At 33.4% G+C, this 22,911-nt stretch overlaps 4 protein-coding genes across 9 annotated transcripts; 3 read left to right on the top strand and 1 right to left on the bottom strand.

The window, feature by feature from the left end:
- The first annotated feature begins 1,039 nt into the window (after nucleotides 1-1,039).
- On the top strand, nucleotides 1,040-4,007 carry LOC132049537 (uncharacterized). 2 transcript variants are annotated; one of them, XM_059440388.1, is made up of 4 exons: nucleotides 1,040-1,334; nucleotides 1,767-1,887; nucleotides 2,531-2,949; nucleotides 3,483-4,007. In XM_059440388.1, the coding sequence occupies exons 1-4, from the start codon at nucleotides 1,300-1,302 to the stop codon at nucleotides 3,715-3,717; spliced, it is 810 nt and encodes a 269-aa protein (XP_059296371.1). In that variant the 5' UTR covers nucleotides 1,040-1,299; the 3' UTR covers nucleotides 3,718-4,007. The 2 variants fall into 2 exon arrangements, with proteins under 2 accessions (XP_059296371.1, XP_059296372.1); XM_059440389.1 differs by having other exon boundaries at nucleotides 1,272-1,407.
- Nucleotides 4,008-5,448: 1,441 nt separating this feature from the next.
- Nucleotides 5,449-9,765, top strand: LOC132049536 (probable protein phosphatase 2C 38). Of its 2 annotated transcripts, XR_009413115.1 has the most exons (5): nucleotides 5,449-6,330; nucleotides 6,808-7,175; nucleotides 8,129-8,365; nucleotides 9,036-9,513; nucleotides 9,702-9,765. XR_009413115.1 is itself a non-coding variant. In XM_059440387.1 (4 exons), exons 1-4 carry the CDS (start codon nucleotides 6,030-6,032, stop codon nucleotides 9,258-9,260), a joined length of 1,131 nt encoding a protein of 376 aa, XP_059296370.1. In that variant the 5' UTR covers nucleotides 5,449-6,029; the 3' UTR covers nucleotides 9,261-9,544. The 2 variants fall into 2 exon arrangements, 1 of the variants encoding a protein (XP_059296370.1); XM_059440387.1 differs by lacking the exon at nucleotides 9,702-9,765 and having other exon boundaries at nucleotides 9,036-9,544.
- Nucleotides 9,766-12,845: 3,080 nt separating this feature from the next.
- On the top strand, nucleotides 12,846-15,689 carry LOC132049535 (glutathione S-transferase L3-like). 2 transcript variants are annotated; one of them, XM_059440386.1, is made up of 10 exons: nucleotides 12,846-13,057; nucleotides 13,203-13,274; nucleotides 13,673-13,733; nucleotides 13,906-13,992; nucleotides 14,404-14,502; nucleotides 14,649-14,751; nucleotides 14,846-14,922; nucleotides 14,998-15,105; nucleotides 15,250-15,330; nucleotides 15,417-15,689. In XM_059440386.1, the coding sequence occupies exons 1-10, from the start codon at nucleotides 13,047-13,049 to the stop codon at nucleotides 15,420-15,422; spliced, it is 705 nt and encodes a 234-aa protein (XP_059296369.1). In that variant the 5' UTR covers nucleotides 12,846-13,046; the 3' UTR covers nucleotides 15,423-15,689. The 2 variants fall into 2 exon arrangements, with proteins under 2 accessions (XP_059296369.1, XP_059296367.1); XM_059440384.1 differs by having other exon boundaries at nucleotides 12,848-13,057; nucleotides 13,200-13,274.
- Nucleotides 15,690-16,625: 936 nt separating this feature from the next.
- On the bottom strand, nucleotides 16,626-22,007 carry LOC132049534 (WRKY transcription factor 44-like). Of its 3 annotated transcripts, none has more exons than XM_059440383.1 (7): nucleotides 21,882-22,007; nucleotides 21,474-21,562; nucleotides 19,941-20,172; nucleotides 19,712-19,843; nucleotides 18,537-19,225; nucleotides 18,124-18,279; nucleotides 16,626-17,298 (listed from the first exon to the last, which is right to left on the bottom strand). In XM_059440383.1, exons 3-7 carry the CDS (start codon nucleotides 20,157-20,159, stop codon nucleotides 17,112-17,114), a joined length of 1,383 nt encoding a protein of 460 aa, XP_059296366.1. In that variant the 5' UTR covers nucleotides 20,160-20,172; nucleotides 21,474-21,562; nucleotides 21,882-22,007; the 3' UTR covers nucleotides 16,626-17,111. The 3 variants fall into 3 exon arrangements, with proteins under 3 accessions (XP_059296366.1, XP_059296364.1, XP_059296365.1); XM_059440381.1 differs by having other exon boundaries at nucleotides 19,941-20,165; nucleotides 21,882-22,006; XM_059440382.1 differs by lacking the exon at nucleotides 21,882-22,007 and adding an exon at nucleotides 21,657-21,676 and having other exon boundaries at nucleotides 19,941-20,165.
- Nucleotides 22,008-22,911: the final 904 nt, after the last annotated feature.

Genomic DNA, 22,911 nt, shown 5'->3' with positions numbered 1-22,911 from the left:
AACAACACACGAGTAATGACTGAACACACTTCGGTTTGGCCGGTTGAACTAAGGACAAATGCCTGGCAAAATCACGTGACTATACTCAGCTCTGTCACCACTTCAAATCTAAGGCGTTCGGACATGCTGTTTGAAATTATGAGATAAAATTAGCATTTAAATATATGATTTCATCTTATAATTTCGTGTCATGAGATGAAATTTCAAATCATTCAAAAAGGCATGATTTGAAATTTCAAATCATGTCCAAACGGCATCCAAGGAAACAGGTGATCATTTCACTAACTCCTAAGTTTAAAATTAGAAAATAGATAACTCAATCTTAAATCAATAAAAAATGATTGGATACAACTCTATTAGCTAGAGGTTCGGCTTGGTCTAGCTCCTTTCCTGTACAATTTCAAAGAGCAATTTAGAATTTCGAGAATATTTCGGACAAGGAATTTTGAGGCAAGGCAAAACTGATAAGCTCACCTAAATATCGTTGTTGAGAGGTACTGGAGTATATAAAATTTTGTTGAATGTAAATGGATCTTAATCTTAAACAAAAAATATATCCACAATTTATATTGCACATTGAAAAAGATAGGTAGCTATAGAAAAATTAACTTAAATAACCGCGCACCAAATCGCTTAAACTAAAATAGCCGATAGTCCATGTCGTATTAGTGTATGATCGTATATAATCAGTATGTACTGTCTATGAAAAGTAAAGAATTTTGTGCAAAGATCCAGATAAACGCACTTTATCAGTTCTCACAGAAAACAATTTAGATGGTTAGAAATTTCTGCAAAATATATGACTCTTTATTTTTATTTTTTTTCATTTTTGTGAACTGGAACTTATTACTAGTATATATACGTACTATTATATTACTATTATAATGAGAACTTAATTAAGTGTGCTGACAATAGGACAGCTGCAACTTTGAAGTGAAGTAACAGAAAGGCCATTTATTTTGGGACTACACTTTAAAGTTCTACATCCGTCTCTTGTAGGGATCTAAATAATACTGGACATTAATTTAAACAGCATACGTACCTACTTTCTTTTCCGCATAATAAAATAAAAGTATTCTGCAAAATCCACACTCCTAAAGTACTTCAAAAATATTCAAATTCTTCTTCTACTTTCCTCACTGTTTCTCAATTACCTTAGCACTGTTCTTTGACCATCTTTAAGTACCAGTGTACTACTGATTGAGGGGTGAGTCCCCTGATTTAAGGGCATCAACACTATAAAGAATTACTCTCTTTCGTTAACTAACAGGGACCAAAGACTAAGAGAAAAGGTAGAAGATGATAGCTCAAGAAAATGTAGATGGAAAATGGAGGTATTTTCTTTGATCTCCATCATCCCTGGCCACCGCGGAACTAGAGTTTTAGTTACGTGTTCGGCAGAATCAAGTAACACTAGTCAAAACTTTGTATTTATGTATGTATATAATCTATTCAGAACTCAATAATTTGTTTTTTTTTCATAACTCATAAACTCAAAATTTTAGATTCGCCTCTGATGCCACCAGCCAGGGGCTGAGCTATAGTTTTAGTTACGGTTCAGTAGAATCAAGTAACTTTAGTCAAAAATATGTATTTGTGTATATATAATTAATTTATTCAGAACCCAATAAATTGTCTTTTTCAGAATAAACTCAAAATTTTGGATACGCCTCTGCTAGCACTAGCGTTTGTCTAAATTTGCTTAGTTGTTCTGTTTTCTTGACACATTTTATGACATGGATGCTATTCTTTTTTCCCCTTTTCAGTGAGAAGAAAATGGAAAAAGAAGATGGTTTGAGGACAGTGGAGTGTCTAAGAGGAAGATTAATTGCAGAAAGAGCAGCTTCAAGAAAAGCAAAAGAGGATGCAGAGCTTATGGGAAACAAGGTTTTGTTTTTCTCTACTTAATACTTAGTGAAATTGCTATGGACATTTGTGCAGTAACTCTACTGTTTACTTATGATTAGATTGATTTAGTTATAAGTTAAGTGTTTGGATCCTTAAAAAATAAAATGTTGTCGAATATGCATAGCTTTGGATGATTCGATACACACCCACTATACCTCCTCCAAGGCAAAAAGAGGTCAACCTCACCTCAGTTTTATCACACATATCAAAGCATCAAACTAGCTTTCGAGCTAACCAACCACGGAGTTATCAACTAACAAGAAAAACGAGTTTTCATTTACGGATAACTAGGCATTTTTTTGTGGGGGCTTTGAAGCAGGATGTGTTGATGATCCATAAGCCCGCACTATTCACTCCTTTTTTTCTTTTGCAAGTTGTCGAAAGTCATGTTCTTATATTTATTTACTGTTCTGTACTAAATTCCTTTTGTAATTGGGGATGGATAGATGTTACAGATGATTTTTTTATATGTCTTTCACTTTATCTTTGTTAGTGTTGTCTGCCTATATTGATTTTACTATAGGTTATAAGAGATAAAGTGAATTGTTTTGTTTTCCATTTTGGAATAATTAAAGTTCCCAACTTCTTTCCACTAGTAAGTAATTTATCTTTGAAATTACAGCTGATTGAGCTGGAGAAAAAGTTGAGAGAAGAGACCAGATCAAGAAACAAAGCTGAGAAGAAGCTGAAATATTTTATGAAGAAGCTTGAATCCATGAACATATCTTATGTTTCAGATGAATCAGAATATTCAAGCTTGTTGGATCAAAGTGAAATCTCATCTGTTACATCCACAACTGCTAGCAGCACCAAAAAGATCTGTGAAGGTGAAGAACAAAATTCCCAATTGAAAGGCTCTGTGGGCAGTGAGTTTCAAGATTCTATTGGGAGTAGAAAATGCAGCTCTGAAAACTCAATCAACTTAGAGCAAAATGCTTTGCAAATGATTATTTTTAGCAAAGATGATCAGAGTCATTCTAAGGGTGAGCAACTTCTTGGAAAATCAAGTGAGATTGAATTTTCAAAATCAGATGGCAATAGGTATGTAAACTCTCAACATTGAAAATCTTAAACAAAAAACACCATTTTTATATTCGAAAAGGCTTATTTCCCATCATTCTATGTTATCCGGACTCTTCAAAAATGTTGACGGGTACATGTCGAATCCTTTAACAGTAGTGTATTTTTGGAGGATCCAACACGCGTGCTGTAATTTTTTTTTGGAGTCCTAGCAACATAGCCTCCGTCATATTATCCAAACAAAAAGCTCCTGATATTATTTAAAGGTCCAAAATCCCCCACTCTCCACTACTATTTCTAAATATAAAAATGTATAATTCGAATAATAGAGGGTATATTTGATTCAAATGAGAGGAAAGGATAATTGAGTTAGAGACACTTTAGCTGTTAGTAGAGAGGGGTATCTTTTGACCTTTAGGTAACATTGAGGGCTTTTTTGTTCGGATAGTATAAGAGAGGGAAAAATTGACCATTTCTACTTAGTTCTTCAATTTTGTACTATGTTATATCACTAAAATTGGTCTAACTTTTAATCTGTTACTCAATTATTCTAGCTCAAAATCTTCTAGCCAAGAGGAAGGGAAAAATGGAGAAGATGAAAGGGATCTTCAGGAAGACAATGTCAATAACTCTTTGGCATTAGTTACTGTAGATTTGCCAAAACAAAAGGAAACTATTGATCCAATTGTTCTTGATACTACTGTAAGAGAAGTTCTTGATGCACTGAGGCATGCTAAAGAGAAACTTCAGACTCAAATGGAGAGAGGACGCACGATTAAAGTTGGCTAACTAGCCAACTTTAATCGTACCACGAGGCTAATCAGTAGCTAGAGTTAGTGAGTTCAAACTGAACGTAATCTTATAATATGTATGTGTATATATTTTAAACTTTTTTGCCATTATGTATACGTTTGGCAAAAGCAATGAGGTCAGCTCAACAAATTCATGAAAAGGGGGGAAGGGATGTTTCTGCAGACTTCTCTTGCCCAATTCTAGGTCTTAAAGATTGTATCTTAATAAAGATAAGCATGGAGATGGACTATATATTGGATATTTAAAATTTTGAATTGTTTTGTGCCTCTCAAATTTGGAACTTTGTGGTGATTTATATAACCTGATGATATTATGTTATGATTAAGCAAACTGAGGTTGACTGCTGCCATGTCCCATGTGATATTTTTTCTTGTAATAAAGGACATAATTTGGTGATCAACTTTCTATCCCAATTGAAAGGTCAAGTTTCCAGTCCAACTGTTGAAGATATTAAAGTAATAATTTGTAATATTTGGTTGGTAAGTGAAAAATATTTATCTAAAGCACGTTGTATATGTTTAAAAAATAATTGCCCAATCGGATAGTGTTTTGATGAAAATTAGTATTAGTATTGATGATAATACACTTAAATGTTGGTTTGAGCAGCTGATATGAAACTAAAAGTTACGATAGCCGTAGAAAAATGACTTTTTCGTGAAAAACATTTTCTTGAAAAATGACATTGTCATACCAAATACACCAAACATTTTGGCTTTCAAGTATGAAGAAAAAATGCAATGGCGGCTCAGTAAAATTGGTAACCTAAAACTAAACGTTAATAGGACACTTTACATTTTTCCAATAATAAATATATATATATATATATATATATATATATATATATATATATATTTTTTTTTTTATTTGACGTTTATCTTTTTAATTTTTTTGATGGAAGTTATTCTATGATCAATTTTTTCTAATAATCTTTTCCAATTGGAAATCTTTTTTAAGACATTATTAACCAAGGTAAGAATTTAACAATAAGCATTTAAAAATCAAGTCTTTTATTCTCATCTGTGTAAGTCATGGTGGATAGAGACATAGAGTCACTGATACTTGTTGCTGGTGGGAGGTAGTAGATATCTTTCGAGGTGGGAGGTAGGGTAGACCGATCCGAAGCCGGTAAACCAAATCAAACCGACTTGATAAAGCCAGAGCTTGGTTTGACTTGATTTGGTTTTAAATTTTTAAAAAACTAATAACATTTGGTTTGGTTTGGTGTTAAACCAAAAAACCCGAACCAAACCGATATATATATATATATATATATATATATATGATTCAACGGTACTTGTATTAATACATTCTTAAAATTCGAAAAAATCCGTAAAAACCGAACCAAACCAATAAAACCGACAAAAGAGAAACCGATAGAATTTTACTTTAATGGTTTGGTTTTGGTTTGAATATTAGAAAAAGGACACGGTTATTAAAAAAATGAGCAAGCCTTTTAATGAGTATACCAATTAGAGAAAGCACCAGCTCCTGCTTTTACAATTTCTCTTAGAACCTTTAATTTCATAAATACGCGTAAATCGTCAATATCGGAGTGACAATAGCTTGATGGAAAATATTTTAAAAGATGAAATTTTAGCCTTGTGATAGAAGGCCCTAGAGAGAACAATGACCACAACCTCAATAACTTAAATGTCAAGAATATAACAACCAAGAAGCATATAGACACTAAAATAGAGAAAAATGTGGAGGTTCACCATGTATTACATAGACCAAAGAAAGATTGTGTGAAACAATTTGAGATCTCATCTAACACCAAACCAAAAAGATCATTTGGAAAGAACTGCCAAAACCCAATTTTGTTTTTTTGTTTCCCATTCCCTCTTTTGATATTTCTGATCCAAGAATTGAACAAACTCTGTCACAATCACATCTTTTATGGGTTTTTACAGCTAAGGTTGTAGTTGAAAAAATTGACACATAGATAGAAGGACCACAGAGATTGAACATATGCCATATTCTTTGAACTCACAAATTTATTTATTGTTGTCTAGGGACACAACTGTTTCTTCAACTCTGCCCATACACATTTGGTTTCTTTCTTTTCTTTGGAATTTTGCTACATATTCATAGTCTCCATGCCTTATAGTGTTTGTGAATATGTAAAGCGTCAATCAATCAACTTTGCCTCAATTCAAATTACTTGGAGTTAGCTATATGAATCCTCAGTGACAGGTGTAAAAATTTAGGAACTTGTTGAATAAATACATTCCAAATTCCTAGACATTATTTGTACAAACCCCATATTCATGTAATTGCATGAGAAAAACATGGTTATGTTGTGCTGTAGGCCTTCTGTAAAGGGGGATGGTAGCCGACGAGGGGGAGATCCAAACGGCAGGTTTAAAGGATTAATGTGGTATAAGGATTTGGAAGTTCATGCAAATGGAGAATTTTCCATGGCAGTAGTACAAGCCAATAATTTGATGGAAGATCAGAGTCAGTTGGAATCAGGGCCGTTAAGTTCTGTGAAATTAGGACCTCATGGAACATTTGTTGGTGTCTATGATGGACATGGAGGACCAGAGACATCGCGGTTTATAAACAACGCTCTGTTCTCCAATCTCAAGGGTATGTACGTAATGTGTTTATTTCGAATGCATGATGTTTTGTCCTCATATTGATTGTCCTCATATATAGCAATAATCGTGAAAGTTCAAAACGGTTTTGAATGAATTGTTTGAAATTGATTGACTTGATTTTTTATTTTTATTTTTTTAAATGTTAAAGTAGATTATGTCTCCAATATGTAACTTCTTTAAGGCAGATGTGCCCTTGTTAATCAAAACATATTCAGGGGCAGATGTAGTATTTTGGTACCAGGTTCATTCAAACCCAGTAATTTCGATGAGTAACATAGATTCATAGGTGAAAACACACTAAAATTTCAACATATATTAGATATGAACCGTAACGTTAAAAATATAATAAGTTTAGTACTGAAAACGTTACATGTCAAAACCATTAAGTTTAAATCCTGAATCTGCCTCTGAACATATTATCCTCTGCTAATGCTTATATTTAACTGCATTTTATTCTCATCATCAGAATTTGCATCAGAGCATCAAGAAATTTCTGCTGATACCGTAAGAAAAGCTTTCTTGAAAACCGAAGAGGAGTTTCTGTCACTTGTAAAGAGACAATGGCATGAGAAGCCACAGATTGTAACAGTAGGATCATGTTGCTTGGCCGGCATAATATGTAGTGGACTACTATATATTGCCAATGTTGGAGATTCACGTGCAGTGCTAGGCAGAGTAGATAAAGCTGCAAAGAGTGTAACAGCCATTCAATTGTCAACAGAACACAATGCTAGTATTGAATCCGTGAGAGATGAGCTTCGCGCGTTGCATCCTCAGGATTCGCGGATCGTGGTTCTCAAACATAACGTTTGGCGTGTGAAAGGTCTTATACAAGTAAGTGCTTGATAAATCTAGTTTCAATTCTTTGGTAGTTTGTTGTTAATACCGGAAGCTCTTATTTTCTTATTTCTCATTTCTTACCGTAATGCTGAATCTATTTCCTGGAACAAAATATGATTCTTAAAATTTGTTATCTCGAACTGTATTCCCACGAAAGGAATGAAGGGACATATAATGGATCTTGAATTATTATTTCTGCATCTCTAATTAAATCCACCTACATTAGAATAACTCGTTAATTGTTGGTCAAAGTTGAACGATTCACCCTTGGAAACAAGAAATTCTTCCGGAAAGGACAGCACAGATATTCTGAGGACTCTGTATGCAACATCTAGATGTATTCTGTATGCAACATCAGAATACATCTAGATGTATTTCTGCGCGAATTTTTCTGATAATTCCAACAACACAGGCCATGTCAGCTCGATCATATGTTTATATTGGCAGGAGAAGGGCTCCTGATGCTCCGAGTCAAATGGAATTGAAAATACTTTTTTCAGTCACTGCAAATGTCTGCTGAAGAAATGTTAAAACCAGAATCTAAAGTGATTATAACTGTTGTTGAGTGAATAGTCGGGTACAGTCACAAGCGGAACCAGAATTTGAAGTTCATGAGTTTGATGACCTCTCACTTGCCACAAACCTAAAACTCATTTATGCTACTGGGGTCACAATTTATTATATATACATATTTGAAGGATTTTTCAACACATATACAGGCTCTCGACCAAAGCTACTAGGTTCTGCTGAACCCCTTCCATATAATGTACATCACCTCTGGTCATAGTGTAAATATACATCTAAGAGTTTTTGATGTACCAATTAAGTAACCTAAGGGTGACTATATGTTATCCTTTCTTATGTAAGTAGCATGTCAAGACAATATGTAGTTTGAGCTTCAAAGGCATTTGATTGACAGTGAGGTTCCTAATATATCTTCTTTACAGGTTTCAAGGTCCATTGGTGATGCATATCTTAAGAAGTCAGAGTTCAACCAGGCACCATTATTGGCAAGATTTAGGTTGCCTGAACCATTCACGGAACCAATCCTCAGCGCGGAGCCATCAATATCCGTTCACAAACTCAGTTCCAAGGATCAATTCGTCATCTTTGCTTCAGATGGTTTGTGGGACCATCTTAGCAACCAAGAGGCTGTTGACATTGTCCACAATCATCCCAGAAATGTAAGCTTACAAGTTACAATCTCTAATAATTGCCTTTTTATGTTCATTTGCACTGTTGATCCATGTTGTGAACTTGTGATTAGCACTGAAAAAGTCATAAGATCTGAAAACCAAACTAAATTAATTCTGTTCCTACTGAACAATCCAATGGCCATGAAGCCACAGTTGGAATTGCAGTTGCATGAGTTTGAAACTAAATGGTCTCATGGTCAGCGTTCTCTAGTTGAGTCTTCCCTATTCTCTTTAACTCTGACAATATTGACAATTGAAGATGCACTCAAGAGTGAGTTCTAGGGGATAATGAAGTGGAATAGAAATTATAGGAGATCAGAGTTCAAATCCCAACACAAACGGACAAAAAAAGTAGTAGGTGATTTCTTCATATCTGCCTAAATATTGAACACAGTCAAAAGGCATGGGAATTTCAATGTTCAACTTATAAAAAGTACTTCATAACCTACTTTCTTTTAGATGGAGGATTACGTTGTTTGAACACAAGTGCTTTGCGATATCCACTTTCCTATCTTTTTTCTCTATTTTGCATTATCCGCCATTTCGATATTGTCCACCTTTACATTATGTGCATCACTATAGGCCTCATTCCGTAATCGACTGAATGAACAGATTTTGAATTATATTGTTCACAGATACTCCTCTTTACTCTTAGCAGGGAATTGCCAGAAGACTTATCAAAGCTGCTCTACATGTAGCAGCCAAGAAAAGAGAAATGCGATATTCGGACCTAAAAAAGATCGATCGAGGCGTAAGAAGGCACTTCCATGATGATATTACAGTTGTAGTTGTGTTTATTGATCCATATTCCATGAATAGAAGTTCTTCTCGCAGTTCGATTCTCTCAATTCGAGGAGGCACTCCCTCCTCTCCAAAACTGTAGTTCCAACACCTTCCAAATGAACCATTTCGGTTAATCCACTTGGGAATTGCGGAATATGTTCCCCTACGCCCAGCGTCCACCCAGAGGCGGAACCAAAATTTGAAGTTTATGAGTTCTGAACTTGTCATCGAAGCAAAAATTACTGAATTCGTCTGAACTCGTTTCTAATCAGCAGCAAAAGAAGATGGCAGAGCTTCTGTTTCTGAGGCCTCAAAATGTCTTATTGTCTTCTTTCATTTGTTTGTAGTTTAGGGTTGAAAAGTGTTGTTCCCTTCATTGTTTTTAATTAAATCTGAGTAACCAAAAAAACATACAAGCATTTGAAAGATGTGCAAGTGAAGAGCTTCTGTTTAAAAACAAACTTGATCACCACCAGAAATACAAAAGTTCATTGTGCAAAGTATTATTGTCTAGCACATCTTTCATTTGTTTGTAGTTTAGGGTTGAAAAGTGTTGTTCCCTTCATTGTTTTTAATTAATGGTTACTTCCTGAGTAACCAAAAAACTTAGATTACTATTTTATTTTGAGCATTTACAATTTATGTGTCTATCTTGTTTCTTATTCTTCTCTAATCATGTACAATGGAACATATTCTTATTCTAATAAGTTTGTATTATCATTTATCTTGATACAATGATATTCTCTTGAAACAACTGACTTACATATTGGGATGGAAAGAGAAAATGCTAGATAATTTTTTTTTTTTAATTAATACATGAAACATTAACTTGAATGTTCGATTGAATAGTAATGGTCGAAAGTTGGGGTGTACAGAGCAAACCCAAGATGGTGAGATTAGTGGTTTGATTTTACAAAAGTTCATTGGTTTGGTTTGCAAAAGTATAAAATTTCATTTTATCAATTATTTAACTTTTTCATAGTTTTTTGTCCTTTAACATATTATTTCATTTTTTTGCGCGGATTCGAGTCTTTAAATTTTGCACACTTGTCTTTAAATTTTAATCTTCACTTCACTTGGAAAGGTGAGTGAATCTCGGGGTTCAAATAAAATAAATAATTTCGTAAAATTTTGTAGTCCAAATGTCTTTGGGGAAAAACTAAGATTATGCGGAGGAGGGCATAACTAATTCTCAAGCAAGAGTGGTGTAATCTTTACAACAAGATCAAGAATAATAGATACATAGACATATTTTTCATATAGATTTCTTTTAACTTAATTATGGTTAATTAATACATATTATTACCTCATTAAATCTCTTAACTATGATATAATAATATGATCTGATGTATACAAATGATGCAAGTAATTTTTACCTACTACTCATCTAAATTTTTACCTACTATTCATCCAATCAAATTCGATAAATTTATTACTATTTTATTTTGATCTTGTCGAAAATACATTACTTAATTTTATTTTCTTTAATATCTACAATTTATGTGTACTTATTTTCTACTTAGTACATCATTTTATACATGCCTTATAAATATAATATAAATATTCATTTTATTTTATCATTTCATTAATTTTTTTCGTTGAATATTTTAGTACAAATCGTTTTGTGTTATTTTTATTGAAAAAATATCTTAATTAGATAGTCATATCTTACTAGGACTAAAAAAATATTTAATAAGTTTGTATTATCATTTATCTTGATATAGATGATATTCTTTTGAAACAACACTAATCGAAAGAAATACTGAATTTGAACACCTTCGTCCATATAGTGGCCAGTGATGACACGTGTTGAAGAACTTCAGAAAATGCGAGGAAAAGATATATTTTTTTTTAGCTACTTTTTCCAAATGATAATTAAAAAGATTACAACTACTTTCAAAAAAATTACATAAATACAACTTATTCAAAATTTTAACTTTTTAATGATTTCTAAAATATCAATAATACTTAATTTTAGGATTGAATTAAGTATCATGGTCGCCCAAACCCAAAAAAAATCTATGAAAAAGGCATGAGAGATAATGTAATTTTCCAAATAAACAAAACAAAATCAACTTCAAATCCCATATTCCGTCTACCGTTTTAAAAAGATTTCTTTCTTTCGTTTCCTCCTCTTTATTCTTCTTTTCTTATTTTCACTTGATGACTAATGTAATGATTTTTTTGTGACTAAAAAAAATTATTTGAATATATTACTATTAATATTAAAAAAAGTACACGAAAATATATGGTATATTGTATAACAAAGTACATGAAAATATACCTAAAAAAGTATATGGTATATCAAAATTGGTAAATTTAATTGAAAAGATGATAACAAAATATTTGTGGATATAATAGTAGAAATTAGTATATATATAAGTTTGTATATTATATACGGTATATATTACAATATGCTAATATATGAATATATTACTTTACGTGCCAACGAATTGTACTCTACAACAACATATATAAGAATAATATACGATATATAGATAGAAGTATATTTATAATAGATACAGTAATATACTTTTTCATAAATTTAATTTAATTTTTTTTGGTTAAAATTCATGAAGGAGCTTGCTAGTAGATTGTGCTGGAGCTTTTTTAGGTAAGCTCTTATTGTGTTTTTATATGCATTTAATTATGCTATTTAATATAGGGAATCTTTATTTTTAATTTTTATTTATCAATAATCTCCACATTTTTAGCTTTAAGTTGCACAATTTGTAATATCTAAATTAGTTGTAGATTATATAATTAAGGCATAATACATAAACGGAACTTGGTTTGTGGCAATATCTTGCCTCCATTTTGAGTGTCTTAGTAGACACCGACTTGTCTCGCATTTTTTGAAACCTCTATCTTAAAAAATGATCATCTAGACCCTCCAAAATTTATGTGTCGCGTGATCGTGATCGCATTTGTGTTTATGTGTTCAACTTTATATATGTTGAGGTGCCTCCTTGTGCACATCTAAAGTTGGAGGGTATACTTGCCAACTGAGGCCAAATTTAAGGGCCTCTTATATATCTTGTATTTATGAAAGTTCCCCTACAATTTTGTAGTCCAGTACCTTTGGGTGATTTAGTTACAAAATCGCAGCAAATGTACAGGTTTTGTATATTTATAGATAAATATACGTATAATATACATGTACTATACGTACGATATACATATCAGAGTATAGGTATTGTATTTATATATTTGAGCTAGTCTTAGGTAGTTAAGTTTGGCCGAAGGGACATGAAGAAATTGGGGCTCAATATTTTATAAACTTTATCTGTTAAAATACAGCTTTTTGAGGTGTAATTTTAATAACTTTTTATTTATTTATATTTAGTGTAGTATTTATGTTGTGATTTATAAATTTATTGGACTTTTTTAATGTTTTCTGGTTAAGTTTTTTCTTCAGCCTTCAAGTTTGATTTTGAAAACCAAAATTAAGGACCAGCCCATTTGAAAAGCCGTGCAATTTCTTCAAACTTGAAGGCTGAAGAAAAGACTTAACCAGAAACATTAAAAAAGTCCCATAAATTTATAAATCACAACATAAATACTACACTAAATATAAATAAGTAAATAAAAAGTCATTAAAATTACACCTCAAACTGTATTTTAACGGATAAAGTTTATAAAATATTGAGCCCCAATTTCTTCAGAAAACTTGTTTGTGGGTGACTACTTTGAACCTGCCCAAAAATAAGAGAAAATTCATTGTCAGTTACTCCACAGTATTCTCCCCAAAATTTCGTCATTGCAATGATCACGCTGAACCCTGATCATACTATATATAGCACCATTTTCCCTTCTCCTCTGATCATCAAAATTTCACCCCAAAATTTTATATTTTACATCTAAAGCAGTAAAACCAACAAGATTAATGGCTACTCCGTAAGTCTAGTTAGCTTCCTCCTTTTTCTTTTTTTTTTTTTTTTGTCTTTTTGGTTTCTTAGTTTAATACATATCAATTAGTTTATTATGTTTAATTTTGCCCTTCAACTCCCTTTGATGAATGTTGATGTTATTTATACAGAAGTGTACAAGAAACTCGTCCACCAGTTCTTGATTCTACTTCACAACCCCCAAACCTGTTCGATGGAACTACCAGGTTAATTACCCTTTCTCTTACTAATATATGTTGTTGTTAATTTTTTTTTTTTTTTAAAGATATATTTTTTTAATTTTTTATTACATGGTCCATGGATTATTGAATTTTAATTTTCATCCTTGTGATATATGTTATAGTTTGACGGTCTTTAGAACTGTATTACCATCAAACATGGAGTAGCAGTACAAACTTAGCATTAACATAGGTAATGAAGTAGTGGAATGGTTAATTATTATGATAAGATTATGAATATTCACAAGCAAATGGATGATCAATACACATTTCAATAAGATAAAACAAGGGCCAAAATTAGAATTTAGGGACCAAAAGTGTTTTCACTCTTTGTTTTGTTTGATAGATTGTAAACTGTGGTTTTATTTTTTCTTCTTTTTTTGAAGGTTGTATATCAGTTATGTCTGCCCTTTTGCTCAGCGTGTGTGGATTACCAGAAATGTCAAGGTAATTCCTTTACTGTAAATTCATTTCCGTTTAAAAAAAAAATTGTTGTTGATTCTTAAATATTTGTATTCTCTTTGTGATTTTTATTTTTATTTTGCATGTAAAGTATAGAGAATATATGTTTAACGAGTTAATGGGCGTAAATAAACTTTGAAATAACTGATTATTGCAGGGTTTGCAAGATAAGATCGCGTTAGTTCCAATTGATCTTGAGAACAGGCCTGCTTGGTACAAGGAAAAAGTTTACCCTGAAAATAAGGTAATTTCTCTAGAAACACAAAGTTCATGGGCGGCTCAAGATTGTTGGCGGCCTGAAGCCAAATCTTGATGAATGGCCTTAACTTTTATTTTTTCGAAACAGAAAACGTCCATACATTTTTATTTGAAGTCTATTTTCCTAACTTTTTGAGATTCAAAGGTATAAGCTTTAAGGATTGTGGTGCACAACTCATTAACTTAAAATCCTGTATTCGCGTCTGAGTTTTGTGATTTATGCCAGTTAAATCCTAGAGTACTCCACAATAAGATGATACATGAATATTCACCTGAGTCTGCAAAACCTGATACATGAATGAGGGGGTTTTAGGCTCCCTCTCCCCCAAATATTAGATCAAAATTGAAAAGCATATCCTTTGGGTCTGATTATGTATTTTGTTCTATTCTTTCATAGGTGCCTGCTCTGGAGCACAACAACAAAGTGATTGGAGAAAGTCTTGATCTGGTTAAGTATGTTGACAGCAACTTTGAGGGGCCATCTCTTCTACCTGATGTAAGCTGCAAAATTCATTCTTGGCCTAAACCAACTACTTTTATTTTTAATACCCCCTCTCCTCTTCCCTGACCTAGCACCAAACATTGAAAGAGAAAAGGAAACAGAAGATTTAAATTTGTATGTGATTTTGTAAAATGGTTTAGGACCCTGAAAAACAGAAGTATGCTGAAGAGTTGATGGCTTACAGCGGTACATTCCTGAAAGAAATATTTGGTAACTTAAAGGGGGATCTTGAGAAGCATGCTGGTAAGATTCTTGAACATTTGTGTTTTGAACTTTATTATGTATTATTTTGTTCTCTCTCATGAGAAATTAATAACAGTTCCCACATCTGCACCAGGACCTCAATTTGACTACTTAGAAAAAGGTCTCGAAAAATTTGATGACGGACCTTTCTTCCTAGGTCAATTCAGTCAGGTCATTTATATTTATACTTGCAAAGGTAATATTTTGATATTTCATCATACTGAACTTTAAACTGTGGTGCATTAGGTCGACATAGCGTATGCTCCCTTCATTGAAAGGTTCCAAATTTTGTTGCAAGAATTGTTTAATTATGATATCACATCTGGAAGGCCAAAACTAGCAAAATGGATCGAGGTATGATTACTCTATGCTAACTTTACTTACCTTAAAATTATGCCCGATAAGCAGCCAGGTTTATGATTGCCGAACTAGTTTAGGATTGAGGCAAAATTTGTCTCATAATTGATCGATTTGTTTTGCTGTACGATTGCCCTGCAGGAAGTGAACAAGCTTGATGGTTACAAGCAGACAAAAGTTGAACCCAAGAAAATGGTCGACTTATATAAGAAAAAATTTCTGGTAGTTACTCATATGTAAAGAACTTTATATTTTAATTGCTTGGTGTGAATATTCTATGCTAATTCTTTGCCATCTGTTCATTGCAGGCGTAAAACTGAGTAACGCTCCATGAACGTTGTGAATATACGAATAAGTGGTGCTTGGTGCTCTGTTCATGTCAAGGACTTGAAGGATTATGCATTAGTAATACATAAATAAAGCGGTTCTATGTTTGTTATCTGTGTAGATTGTACTTGAGACCTGTTTCTTGTGCTGGATACTTGTATCAGCATAGTTAGAGCTGTTACAGCATCTCATGTATTAGAATTCTGTTCTGTTATGCATCAAGCTACTTAATGAAATATTATAATAGTTCATAATTCTGTGTGAACCCCCTAGGGTTGATTCTTGGGATTTGAGCCCCTATTTACGAAGCAAAGCTGAATAAGTAACACATTGCTATGTGTTCCATTAGTTATATTTTCTGGCAATGATATTGTATTCAGTTCTCTGTCAACACTAGGCTTGGAGAAATATAATCCTGCAGTTTCTATACTTTTTGCTCCAGTAGTTCCACATAGTGGTTGGAAGTTAAACTTCCTGTGCAAAATAAGTCATATGGCTATTGGCTACTATGTGCTCATTCCATGATGCAAAATTTAGAGAAAAAGTACAATAAAAAAACAGACTCGAATTAATAAGAGAAGGTACTCCTGGTTAGCATGTGTAAGTACCATGCGTACTCTTCGTTAGCATGTATAAGAGCCGAAATAGGAGTAGGGCCTCCATGGCATTAGGTAACCATACATGAAGGGAAAAGCGAAAAGTGACAAATAAACAACACATAGAGTAACAATAAAACACTGATCTCTTTAGAACCATACTCAAAATAAAACCTCTATAACTAGTTTGAAGGAATATGAAAATATCCACGCCATCTCAAAGTCTTTTGAGCTGTCGCTCCATTATTCTCCTCCTAAAAAGGGAAGCATAGTAGGCGTTTGAACATAAACCTGTGATATTTCAAAAAAAAAAAAAAAAAGGATATTTAGAAATTGAAGTTGTGGAAAACTTATTTTCAATTCTTTTACGAAAAAAATCATTTCACTGTATCACCAAACGATGTTTTTTAAGAAAAAAAATATGATTTTGGAAAAAAGGAAAAAAAAACTTATGGAGAAACGGCGCCGCAGCTTTTAATTGAAAAAAGTTACTTCGTATAATGAAGTAGAGGACATTTACTTCGTATAATGAAATAGAGGACATACTTCAGTATATATTTTATCTCAAAGTATATAGAAATTAATACTCAAACCTACACCAAAAATGAAATATACTTTCGTATTCTGATTCCACAATTACTCCAACGTAGAAGTAATCAACGGAATAACTGCATGGTAAGTGGAGGAATTAGCCCTTCACTTCTCTGCAAAAGTTTTGCCAACTTATCCTATAAATTAGGTAGGAAAATATAATTTACTCAAATAAGAGGTCATTATGAGATAACTGTTTCTCAACTTAACAGGAATGATAGAGGCCAATTGTTTACATTCTTGATGCTTTTGGAAAGAGCTCAAAACCCCCTCTTCTGGCATAGGGGTTCAGTGAGTTCAACTCAACATGGACCATGGTCTGTCTTTTGTAATATTTCAAAAAAAGAGCGGTTTAGCAAAGGAAATATAATGAGAGTACTGCAGTAAGTTTAACTTCATTAATTTCCCATTTGCTAAACCATCTTCTTGAGAATATAATATTAGCATATAGTTTATTTTGTTGGCATCGGGTTGTTCTGAGCACGTCGACTATGATTTCTCTTTCATAGCTGAAGATTTTGAGCTTGTTTTGGATGCCTCTGAATTTGGTCTTGTATTTGGAACGCCATGGTTGTGTTTACCCTCATATGTAGTAATAAAGGCTTTTGGATCATCCATTGTTCTTTCAACAAACTTGCGCATGCTGCATTTAGGACTTGTGCATCTATAATAGCTCCTGTATACAGCAGCAATCAAGACATGATTGTAGGAAACATGTCAGAGGGTAATAGGACAAAGCATTTTTCAAGCGATTGTTTAATAAGCGATTGTTTAATAATTACTTTTTCTTCTTCCCAATCATTAAGATATTATGTGAATAATATATCAGCGAATCGAATGAGTTAAAACTAAATTAGCAGCATGTATTTATATAGTTACCTACACTACTCTAACATATGGATGTCCAGATTATATCATGCATTTATAGATGATGGTAGATATACTCTAATATGATGTAAAAGTAAATGATCTAACAAAATCTCAATAGTATCAGTAGTTTCTACTTTCTACATTTGTTTTCTTCCCTAGTACCCTTTTTTCTTTATCGGGGTATGAGCTTTTCTTTTGTGGGACGGGTATGGGATGAGATGGTGGGAATTAAACAAGGAATGGTGAGACGCTACACCAAGAAAATCTTCAATCACGATTCAGATCGAACCAAAATTCATATCATAAAGCTTCTGATTAGCAAACTTATACACAGAGGAAAAGAGTTTCTTGTAATGAGTGTCTTGTAAACAAGGCAACTCTTTAACAGTTATGGGTCAAAATCAGCGGGATTACGGGTAATTTCAATCAATTAGATTAAGAATGTTTTCCGAATGTTACCACAGCCCTAGTGTGAGACCGATGTTTTCCATTTGAAAAGCTACAAAATCCATGCATAACATTCATCATATGCATGGCTTAGTAAGTTATTGTTGTTTTCTTCCACCATGTATGGTATTTTCAAGGATTTTGTCTTCTAAAGTTTGTCCATAAGGATGAGCAAAGAATTTACCTGGGATATGAACTTCCCTTCACAACCTTCTGACCATATTTTCGCCAGCGAAAGCCATCCTCTGTACTTTCAGAGTCAGTAGTATTTTGATTTAGAATATAAGGAAATCCACTATCCCCTGATGTACCTGCTCCATTGTGTTGGCCTTCAATTTTCCTGGAAGGTAAAAAGCCATAGTAGTCACTTTAATCAGAAACTGATAAATGAAAGACCACAGCCCCGAATGCATAAAGAACTGAAGTATTTCTTAATCCCAAGTCAAAGAAATATCAAAATATACATAGGAAAAATTCCACCTTCAATTCTTTCAGTGAAAAATGTGAAAGATGAGTGAAAAGTTGTGTGCTACCAAAGCTTCTGTAGATACACTAATTTCAGATAGCTGATAATAATTGAATTTACTTGCTCCTAACCTTCTTTTAGTTTTTGGTTCGTCACAAGTAGCCTCCAACTTTTTACTTCCTTCAGCAGAATCATCACAATTTCTGCCAGAAATGTGCGTTCCTGCCGCTGCAATGGGTTCATGAAAGCATGGCGTTTTGCTGGAATAAGCTGAATGTATAGTCAACCCGACATCAGTCTGATTTTCTGTCCTACAGACATAAGGTTCACTCGTCTGAGGATTTTGGTTACTCCATGCAGATTTATTTGTTTCTTTAGAAGTGTCATTGAATGCGGATGCTCGTCCTTTAGGAGGCTGAGGCTTCGGGTGGTTGTGCTCGCCCCTGTAAACAATTTCAGCAATCTGGCCATCGTATGATCTTTCAACCTTCTTTTTCACAGGACACTTTAGATGCGTGCATTTATAGTAACTTCTCGGGTATTCACTTCCTTTAACTTGTTTTTGTCCATATTTTCTCCAATTATACCCATCATAACTAGGACGATCGACATTACTTGTGTTGATCAAAGATTGTGCAACCTCTTCTGTGCTCTCTGATACAATTGTTGAGTCCACTATTCTTTTGTCCTTTCGTGATTTTGCAAAGAGACTTTGTTGAGATCCTGTCGTAAGGTCATGTTGTTGTTTAACTTCATTTGCTGATTGAACACGAGCCTCACCCTCAGCTATTTCCCGTTGCTGATCAGATGCAGAGCTTCCCTATGCATAAGATGTGCTAGATTTTATTATAGTACATTTCCTCGGTTGTTCATGAGCATATTGTAAGAGGACAATTTGAATAGTGCAGGAAAACCATCCCACATGAATTTATGCACCATTTTACACTAAGAAAAAAAGGGCTGTCCAATGATCGCAACTGGAAGTGGCAAACGGGCGGCTTGGAAATCCAAGAGTTAAACAGAAACAGATAAAATATTCGACCCAAATCCAAGGCTGCATAAAATTTAAAAAAAAAATAAAAGATTTTCGACCCACCCATATATAGGATAGTCAGTGAGAACATAAGCTAAAAGCCAGAATAAACTTAGACTCCCAGAAAGCATGAACTCGTGATAGATGGATATCCATATTTGATCCATTTTTAAAAAGTTGGTTATCCAACCTATATCTAATGGGTCGGATTGGATGGTACTTGTTTTTCTAACCATTTTGCCAGCCCTAGCAGCGTATAAAAAGCAAACTAACCTTATTTTCAAGGAGAGGAACTGTTTTCCTTGGTGCAAGTTTAGCCATGGGTTTATATAAGACCTTGGATTTCTCTACCGATTGCAAGATGTTACCAGATCGACAACCAACTGGTGCCTCAGACGTGCCAACCTGAAGTACCAAGTTTTTTTTCTAGGATTAAAAATTGCTCAGTAAACAATTGGAGTATTTCATAAATGATGGAAGCTTAGAAAGAGAGATTATTGACCTGTGAAGAAAGCTCTCCAACTAAAGCATGGTTTGTTGCAGGCTTTAGCCTGACAGTCTTTGGTCTTATGGCTGTAATAGCCATTTCAGAATGAACATTCGTGGATGAGATATCCATCGCACCAGCCAGGAGCTCTGAGAAAGACTTGTAAATAGGACATCGAGGCCTTGAAGCGACTGGCCTAGCTATAGCTATTTTTGCTGCTTCATTGACCTCCATCTTGGTCTGTTATCTTCCATGTAAAAACTGAGTTAAAGTAAGGACTAAAAGTTCTCGCGACAAAGCTAGGACAAAGTACATAAACAAAAAATCATTTCGGAACTGTAAAACCAATTGAAAGGAAGTTCAAGTCCTTGAGCCTTAGAGTTCTAAAGTTTTCCAGTAATGTGAAGGGAGATATATGCTCGATCCTTTCATTTGCACTTGACTGGGTTTATATCTTAATTGTCTGATTCAACAGCTTGACTACAGTTAATACTAAAGAACTGTCTAAAGAAGATTACTATAGCAGCTTTGGATATTAAGAAGTCATATTGTCGATGTTAAGGTTCACTAGAAAAATACTTTGTAACCATATTTCAGTCAGAAGAGTAATGTTGGATTACTGCTTCATTCACTTTGCTGCATTAGCTACTCAAATGAGTATTAATATTTGCTTGCAATAGGACTCTTTCGACACGCTACAAACCCTATATACGAGTTGTATTCAAGTACTCAAGTTGTGCATCCATCTTATTATCACTATATTCACAAGTGTGATTAGGATTTCTCAGGATTTATTAACACCTAGATTAACCTAAATCCATTGTAACAGCAGAACAATACAGAAAACAGAACTTCATCTGAATGCAGAAATCGACTCCTTGTCTTATCAGTCAATAAATGCTATGGCAACTTCAAACTATAAACAGTACAAGTAATTACTACTAATAAATAAATCTAGTCAGCAAGTGAATTAATAGCTTATTCATCTTTTTTCATGAAAGAGACTCAACAATCAAGTCCAAGTCCTTTTACCTAGTAAAATTTGCTCCACAGAGAGCTCTAATTCATAATTAGATAGAAACCAAAATTAACCATCATAAAAGCAACTATATTAAACTTCTTTTTTTGGCTTCCCATCCGGTGTCCAGCACCCGTTTTGGGGCCCAACTAATCTAGATTCGCGCCACAAAGACATGTTAAAGAGGGAAGCACTCTCTACCAGAATTTTTTCCATTTTCATGGCTGAAACCCGAGACTTACGGTCAAGGATGAACGGATAGTATCTATTCCACTACAACAGAGAAAATTGAATAAGGAAAAAAAACAAATGCTTTTTTTTTTCTCCCCAAGAACTAATCTAAATTCACGCCGCATAAGGCCCGTTGAAGGGTGAAGTCCTCCCTATCAAAAAAAATTCATTCGGCTCGAACTCAGACCTCTGATTAAGGGCGAAAAGATACTGTCCATTTAAAAAGCAAATGTTCTTTTTCTCCCCACCCCACAAAGGAAAAGGATAAGACCACAAAGAACTGAAGAAGAATCGTTTACCAAGTAATAGTTGATGGAGAAAAACCTATGAATTCATATGTGCTCCAATTGAACCCCATTTACTTTCATCACAAAGCCTTTAACTGGACCTGCATTGCAAAATCAAACAATTTCAAGCATGCTCAAAACACAGAATCTTCAATAAATTTAAGCAAAGAAATGTCAAAGAAAGACAAACTTAACCTTGAAATGAAAACTTCTAATTCTGTTTTTCCAGTGTGAAAACTTGTCCTTTTTTTAGAACTATATACAGAAAATACAGATAAGAAAGTTTACTGGGACTGATGATTGAGATATAGATGAAAACAAACAAACAAACAAACAAAAAAAAAAAAAAAAAAAAAAAAAAAGAAATCAAAAGATTCGAAATAATGGACAAAAATGGGAAGATTTTGTTTTGTTTCTTACACTGTTTTTTTATGCAAGTAATTTGAGATTGAGTATGGAGGAACTGAAGAGAAGTTAGAAAAGATAGTGTTATACAGTCTTCATAACATGTAAGTGTAAGAATAGTGTCAGGTCTAGTGTGCGTGCGTGTGTGTGTGTGTGTGAGGCCAACTAACTGTCTATGTTAGCTGTTGGCTTTTGACTTTCTGATGAGTGTGCTGCTATTTTTGGATTTTTAGCTACTTACTACGTAAGTGTAAGGCGCTAGGCAAGCCAACAACATTATCACTGTCTCTATGTGACACTAAACAACATTATCAAACTCTATGTATTAGTTTATGTCACACTACACTGTTTATCTTAGCGACACAATTAAAATTTTCATTGATGAATTCCAATTATAAAAAAAGTAAACACTCCAAAAAGTCAAGAAAATGCAATATCTATTATATATATAAAAAATAATTTTAACAGTATATACAGTTTAATTTTTCAGTGAAGTGAGTTCTGATGAATCCTGTTACTCCTAGTTTTGCCAATGTTTATAGAGATTAGGGGGGAATCTAGCTCTTTGCCAATGTTTATAGGTTCGGTTAAAGCTCTTTGGATAATCTTGATCTAAATTTTGTATTTGTATTAAAAATTTATTGAATATATAGATATATTAATTTAGAACCAGACAACTTCAACATCAAATTGCCCTTTTTTTAACCAAGTAATTTTAAAGAAGTAGAATCCTGAACCTAAAGTTTCAAATTCTGGTTCCGCCTTTGTCAGAGATTAAAAATAGAAGATATATTTGAAACTTGTGAAATAAAGCAAGCCTTAGATATTTATGCGGTTGTAAATCATCTAATTACAAGTAAAATAAAAATTATATTTATTTTCTAAATAGAAAACCATAATGTTTTTGGAATAGATCTAGTAAAAAAAGCGCTACATAAATTGTGACCGATTGAGTAGAACTTATGTTTTTCTTTCCTTTTCTACCTGTAGTATATTTTTTGGAAGTGTGATTGAGAATCATTGAAATTTTTTTAAGATAAGAAAA

Source organism: Lycium ferocissimum, chromosome 3 (assembly GCF_029784015.1).
Source record: "Lycium ferocissimum isolate CSIRO_LF1 chromosome 3, AGI_CSIRO_Lferr_CH_V1, whole genome shotgun sequence".
NCBI lineage: Eukaryota > Viridiplantae > Streptophyta > Magnoliopsida > Solanales > Solanaceae > Lycium > Lycium ferocissimum.
Note: the sequence above shows the minus strand (reverse complement) of the source record. Positions and strands in the feature narration are given on the sequence as shown.

Excerpts from the sequence above, each read along its gene's own strand:
- LOC132049534 (XM_059440383.1), bottom strand. The coding sequence starts at position 20,159 with ATGGAGGTCAATGAAGCAGCAAAAATAGCTATAGCTAGGCCAGTCGCT. Across the intron at positions 19,226-19,711 it reads TTCCTCTCCTTGAAAATAAG|GGAAGCTCTGCATCTGATCA; the intron begins GTTAGTTTGCTT and ends TCTTATGCATAG. Across the intron at positions 18,280-18,536 it reads GAACCAAAAACTAAAAGAAG|GAAAATTGAAGGCCAACACA; the intron begins GTTAGGAGCAAG and ends TTTACCTTCCAG.
- LOC132049535 (XM_059440384.1), top strand. Across the intron at positions 14,923-14,997 it reads TCCTAGGTCAATTCAGTCAG|GTCGACATAGCGTATGCTCC; the intron begins GTCATTTATATT and ends GTGGTGCATTAG. Across the intron at positions 15,106-15,249 it reads AACTAGCAAAATGGATCGAG|GAAGTGAACAAGCTTGATGG; the intron begins GTATGATTACTC and ends ATTGCCCTGCAG.
- LOC132049537 (XM_059440388.1), top strand. The coding sequence starts at position 1,300 with ATGATAGCTCAAGAAAATGTAGATGGAAAATGGAG. Across the intron at positions 1,335-1,766 it reads AATGTAGATGGAAAATGGAG|TGAGAAGAAAATGGAAAAAG; the intron begins GTATTTTCTTTG and ends TCCCCTTTTCAG. Across the intron at positions 1,888-2,530 it reads CAGAGCTTATGGGAAACAAG|CTGATTGAGCTGGAGAAAAA; the intron begins GTTTTGTTTTTC and ends TTGAAATTACAG.
- LOC132049536 (XM_059440387.1), top strand. The coding sequence starts at position 6,030 with ATGGTTATGTTGTGCTGTAGGCCTTCTGTAAAGGGGGATGGTAGCCGA. Across the intron at positions 6,331-6,807 it reads TCTGTTCTCCAATCTCAAGG|AATTTGCATCAGAGCATCAA; the intron begins GTATGTACGTAA and ends TCTCATCATCAG. Across the intron at positions 8,366-9,035 it reads TCCACAATCATCCCAGAAAT|GGAATTGCCAGAAGACTTAT; the intron begins GTAAGCTTACAA and ends TACTCTTAGCAG.